Source organism: Pelophylax lessonae (genome assembly GCF_965119305.1).
Source record: "Pelophylax lessonae genome assembly, chromosome: 2".
In the NCBI taxonomy this organism is placed as follows: Eukaryota; Metazoa; Chordata; class Amphibia; order Anura; family Ranidae; genus Pelophylax; species Pelophylax lessonae.
The window spans coordinates 269,647,155-269,653,603 of record NC_138769.1 but is presented as its reverse complement, the minus strand read 5'-3'; the positions used below and the strand labels follow the sequence as shown (position 1 = coordinate 269,653,603).

Here is a 6,449-nt window from a genome sequence, read left to right as displayed (position 1 = left end):
AGAAAAGTGTTTGAATAAAAGTGGTTCAAAAATGCAATGATTCCTCACTTCAATAAAACACCTTTGTCATTGAAATGTGGTATATGCGAATGTCACTTCTCATAAGTACCCGCTATGGAAAAGACACTTGAGCAGTTTCTTTCACCCTTTTATTTTTCAAGAAATTGATTCAAAACAGGCAAGTACAAGATCACATATGATAACATAACAGCTGTACAAACTTAAATGGACCATGTAGCAAAGATGTTTTCTGACACATACGGTATAGCATTCTACATGTCATTCTGCCAGCTCACTGCACCGATTCCATTGAAATATGCCAGGTAATCCAGCCTGCTTTGCCGAGCACTTTGGGTTGGTAGCCTGGAAGGCACTCGGTCCACAGAAGTCAGTCCAGCAAGGCACTCCTGCCCATCCTCGCGGTTGGATATTCCAGATCTATCACCTTCCCGATCTGGTGCTGATGCAGCATACCCCTGTACATGGCGGCGGAGGTAGTTATGAAGGACACAACATGCCAAAACAACAGTATCCACTTTATACATTGCCAAGTTAATGGCAGTTTGAAAAATGCGGAATCTGTTGGCCAGTACTCCAAACGCATTTTCTTCAACCCTGCGTGCACGTGACAGCCTATAGTTGTAGATCCTCTGCTCTGTGGTCAAGCCACGCATGGGGAAAGGTTTCATCAAATGTTCTCCAAATGCAAACGCATCGTCCGCTATGAAAACGAAATTGAGACCTTCCACATTCTGAGCATTTGTTGGTAAATTCAGTGTCTCGTTCTGGAGGCGCTTATAGAACTCGGTTTGCTCAATAACACTGGCATCTGAGTGGCGCCCATTTGTACCTATATCTAAGTATAGGAATTCGTAGTTAGCGTTCACAACTGCCATCATGATCATACTAAAGAATCCCTTGTAATTATAGTAATAAGATCCGGAGTTGGCAGGTGGGGTAATGCGTACATGCTTCCCATCTATCGCACCTCCACAGTTTGGGAAGTTCCACATTTCATTAAAGTTTTTGGCCACCTCCAACCATTCCTCTGTGTTCTCGGGGAACTGTAAAAACAAATAAAAAAATATATAAATCTGTGCGCTGCCGTCAGAAAACGGTTAACAACTATTATTTTAGAAAATTGCAGTTGGTATTGGTAATATCTGAGAGTAATTAGAAAAATTACCTTTATGTATTCCTTCTGTAGAGCAGTAATCAGCGCCTTGCAGGTCTCAGGAATGATCTTTCCAAGGGCCTGCGGGGATATTCCAGTTGTGAATTTCAAGTCCTGCAAGCTTCTTCCTGTTGCCAGATACCGCAGGGTGGCTATCAGCCTTTGTTCTGCACTGATTGACTCACGCATGTTTGTGTCCTGCTTCTGTATCCGGGGAGTGACAGATGACAGGAGATGCTGGAAGCAGTCATCATCCATTCTTAAATAATTGCGGAAATCATCCGGATTGTTCTCCTGAATCTCACGGATGAGATGCATGTGTGAGTACTTAGAACGGTTGAGGAGCCATTCCTTACTCCACGATCTTCGTCTTCTCTGTTGTTTTTGCTTCAGAACGTTCTGGATAGCCAGAACGCCTAGCATAGCAACTGGAAGGCTGGTATCCTCCATCTTTGCAGGTATCAGACAGAACGTGCGAGGGAACGAGTGAAATAACGCGGCAACACACGAACAATCTGAACAGCTCGTCACGAAGGCACTCAAGGCGTGGTTAGAGGGGTCACACGCACATTACATCATTTCCTCTCACACGCTACAGCGTGGTTACGCATACCGGAAGCTAAGAATTATCGTCCGAGAAAATTCGTATCGTGAGTAACCTCTCCCGTTTAGCGAATATTATTGAGAGCTGCTAGAATACGAAAAAGAACGGATGGAACGTCGCCCGATTTTCAGATCGTGTGTACTGGGCATTAGCTGCTGCTGGACACGTTGGACTTCATCTTTCCAACTTTCACAGTCCGTACGCAATTCATCTACCACATTGCTCAAAGTGGTGAGCTCATACACAGTACTCAGTAATTTAGCCTCTCCCTCACTTTTCTCCTTGTCGCTGAGAGACAATGTCGTTTTCCGAGCGACATTCTGTTCCTGCGCCTCCTGCAGGTCTATTTTTGTAGCTTCCAAAGACTGAAGACTTTTTTCCAGCTGATTACGCAACTCCAACATATCACACATACTTTGCTTCTGCAAAGTCTGAATTTCAATTTCCTTTTCTATGAGGATGGTATTTTTCTCCATTATAGTCTCTCCACGTTTTTGTAACTCGGAAAAAAGAAGAGCAGTGGATTCTTCCCACTGTAACCTGAGCCTGCAAGTTTCTATGCTCCATCCTAAGCAACTCCAGGGCGTGTTCCTTTTCTTCCATTTTCCTTTGCAAGGCATCCATCTCAGCCCTGCACACATACTCGGTTTCCTCCAAACCGATGACCTCTATTTGCTGCTGGCGTCTCTGTTTCCAGCCTGCCATGCTCTCTTGGTGAGCCTTTTGTTGAGCTGCAAAGCTCCGCTGAAAATCCGCATTTGCTTCAGGGTTGCTAGGGACAACAACCTTCCTCTTTAGTAGACTCTCTTTAGGCATGGATGGGGCTCATTCAGACGGTAACATCCCTTCCATCCATAGAATCCGGTCTCTCATTTCAGCTATCTTTGCATCTTTCAGGCGTTTTGATCGCCCCATCTTCAATAACTCCACAAACAAATTTTTCACAGTCCAGCAAAAAATTTTGAGACCACTGTCTCTTTAACACAAGTAGTTTTTCTCTCTCTTGCAGGATCTCCTTTCCTGCACACACAGTGTGTGCAGTCTCATGCACCAGACAAAGTTCATCGAAAATTTTGAGACCACTGTCTCTTTAAAACACGTAGTTTTTCTCTCTTTCAGGATCTTCTCTCCTGCACACATAGATTGTGCAATCTCATGCACCAGACAAAATTCATAGAACATATGCACTTCTTTGCAGGGATCTCTGCTTCTGCCCAATGCATACCTCCACCACATGTGGGATTGATTCAGCTTGGTGGCGGGTATGGATGACCCCTTGGGGGGTGCGTTTACACAGGGAGATAGCCGAGAAGTGGTTGCAAACAACAGTTTGGTTTATTCTTGCAATTTACTTCACACAAGTGCAAGCCTCAAAAACATCAAAATAAAAATAAAACATAAAATAAATCCTTGCCACTGTGGGCGGCTACCTTCTCACATACAGGAACCTACCTATGGAGTCTGTCTCCAACCTACTGTTGGGCAAACTTTGCTGATCCTATAGCAGACACTCAATAGTCCATGTTTTTTCTTCACACAACAAATGTCCATTGATCATGTCCCTTTTTCTCTTCACATTGAACATGTCCCTTTGCTTTTCTCTTCACATAGAACACATTCCTTTGTCTCTTCACATAGCAAACAGTGCATTTATTTCTTTCCACATAGAAATAGTCCAAGACCTCACCTTAAGTAGTCTTCAGTCTTAATTATTTTCCCCTTAACACAGGAAATGTCCATTGGTTTCTTTTCACATAGAAACGATCCAAGACTTCAACTTGAGTAGTCTTCACACTTGTTACCCTCCTCAGCGCACATCGCTTCAGGAGGTCTTCCCCATGCTCACGCAGCTTCAGGGGGCATCCCTTCTCCCATGCCCACACAGCGTCGGGAGGCACACATCTGACTGTCCTACTCTCCCCACACGGTGTCAGGAGGCAGCAATCCTTAGACTTCCTTTGGACAAATTATAGAGGCCTTAACTTCCTCATTCCGAACAGCTGAAGGCTGTAGTTATTGCTATAGTAATTGGTGAATATGTATCTCCTGTCTGTGACTACATCCACAGATTTACCTGACTTTCCTTCACAGTATGTATTGTTTAAATATGGAACTTGATATATGAAATTTAGTGTTTAATATTGAAGATGTTTTTTGATTAAGATATCTTAGAGAACAATATTATTTCGCTGTCTACTGTCTCCCTGAAGAAGGGGGCTGTTACCCCAAGAAACGCACAGAGATTCCCATTACCTCCACCTGTCTGCTGCAAGGTGGATACGTGTCTTTCACATGTTGTTTCTGGGATGAGTTATATCCAATATTTTGTCTATACTTGTTTGTCATAATATGATGATGGTTTTTAATTGATTTTTGTACAATAAATATTGCACCTTGCGTGCCTCTTTTTAAGGTACCATTAAAGTCCTTTATTATAGTTTTAGGAGGTTTCTTTTTGCATTTACTTTTTCATTATTTTCCATACCTTTGTACATTTTTTCGCAGCACTAATATTCCCTCATTTGGTTTTTAGTCCTTACTCTCCTAATTATCCAGTTCCACCAGCAATTTAGTGTTTTAAATACTTAGACACATATATACAGTACATGAATATAAACTTTCTTACAGTATTTACCCTTGATGACACTAATGAATGGACACATTTGGTTTCACACATGCTGTGTTTACCTTTCATTCATCCCCACCCCCCCCCCCCCCCTGGGTCTTTCCTGGTCTCATACCTACAGCTTGGGAATCTATCCTTCCATCTGGGAATGTTGCTGCAATATTCAAGTTCAGCTGATTTGTAGGTAGAGATGGCCTTGTGGTTCGCCCAGCAGTCGGTTTGCGGCGAATTTTGCTTGTTCGCTACCCGCCAAATTTGCGAACCCATGGCGTCGTTCGCGGCGGCCATATTTGTTTACTTTGGGGAGAACTTTGACCCGTGACACAGCCATCAGGCGGAACGGGACAGCCAATTGAAACATTCCAGCACATGGACAGTCCCCCTACCCTATAGACCCGATCTGGCGGCCATTTCACATTTTGCTTTCTGCCAGTGTAGGGCAGAAAGTCCTTTCCAGGGCTGGTATTTTTCGGTATAGGTCTACTAGTATCTTTTGAGCTTAGGGGCAGGTATCCAGTGGTTGCTTTAGGGGCAGTTAGAGATCGGCTGCAGTCACAAATCGCTCTGTCAATGTCCACAAAAGTCCTTTCCAGGGCTGGTATTTCGGTATAGGTCAGGTATCTTTTGAGCTTAGGGAGAGGTATCCTGTGGTTGCTTTAGGGGAAGTTAGAGATCGACTGCAGTCACACACAAATCGCTTTGTCAATGTCCACAAAAGTCATTTAAAATGCTCCAATGTGGTTTTAGGGTCTATTACAGTCTCTTTACTATAGGGCCAGGTATCCTGTGGTTGCTGTAGGGGCAGTTAGAGATCGGGTGCAGTCACACACAAATCGATCTGTCAATGTCCACAAAAGTCATTTAAAATGCTCCAATGTCGTTTTAGGGTCTATTACAGTCTCTTTACTATATGGGCAGGTATCCTGTGGTTGCTGTAGGGGCAGTTAGAGATAGGCTGCAGTCACACAGAAATTGCTTTGTCAATGTCCACAAAAGTCATTTAAAAAGCTCCAATGTTGTTATAGGGTCTATTACAGTCTCTTTACTATAGGGCCAGGTATCCTGTGGTTGCTTTAGGGGCAGTTAGAGATCTGCTGCAGTCACACACAAATTGCTCTGTTAATGTCCACAAAAGTCATGTAAAGGGCTTAAAATTTTTTGGTATTGCTGTGCAGTGCACTAAAAGGGGGGGGGGGGCTAATCCACAGTATAATATACTTTGTAGAAAGCATATTATAGTGGATTAGTAATATTATTGTGCACTGTGCAGCATTGTGACAGGTGTGGTGGTGAGACTGAGCGTTTCTGCAGCAACACTACACACAGTGACAAAAGCACTTATAATGTATTATAACTGGTGTGATAGACCAATTGCTCTCCCCCCCCCCCCCCAATGCCACATATTGAAGTGGGGTGTTATCTGAGTAAACATTTTTAAGTGTATTTGTGTCATACAACAATATTGCCTAGTTTGCTAAGTGAAGTCTGGAAAACACAGCGCCAAACTCACTGGCCAATTTTTTGAGCTACACCAATGCCACATATTGAAGTGGGGTGTTATTTAACAGTATAAATTTCTAAGAGTGTATTTTAGTTCTGTAAAATTTGGCCTCTCACTGTGTAAACAGTGCTACACACAGTGACAACAGTTACTGGCCAATTATTTGTAGAACTGGTGTTATAAACCTGTGCCCCCCCCCCCATGGCACATATTGAAGTGGCGTGTTATTTAACAGTATCATTTTCTAAGAGTGTATTTTAGTCCTGCAAAAATGTGGCCTCTTGCTGTGTGAACAGTGCTACACACAGTGACAACAGTTACTGGCCAATTATTTGAAGAACTGGTGTAATAAACCTGCCCCCCCCCCCATGCCACATATTGAAGTGGGGTGTTATCTGAGTAAACTTTTTCAAGTGTATTTGTGTCATGCAACAAAATTTCCTAGTTTGCTGAGTGAAGTCTGGTACAAACAGCGCCTAACTCACTGGCCAATTTTTTTAACTGGTGTGCTACACCAATGCTCCCCCCAATGCCACATATTGAA

The 6,449-nt window shown here is 43.2% G+C and overlaps 1 protein-coding gene across 1 annotated transcript; it reads right to left on the bottom strand.

The window, feature by feature from the left end:
• Positions 1–272: 272 nt before the first annotated feature.
• Positions 273–1,624, bottom strand: LOC309546662 (putative nuclease HARBI1; the record flags this gene model as incomplete). Its single annotated transcript, XM_082246383.1, has 2 exons — positions 273–1,064; positions 1,187–1,624. The coding sequence occupies 2 exons, from the start codon at positions 1,622–1,624 to the stop codon at positions 273–275; spliced, it is 1,230 nt and encodes a 409-aa protein (XP_082102509.1).
• Positions 1,625–6,449: the final 4,825 nt, after the last annotated feature.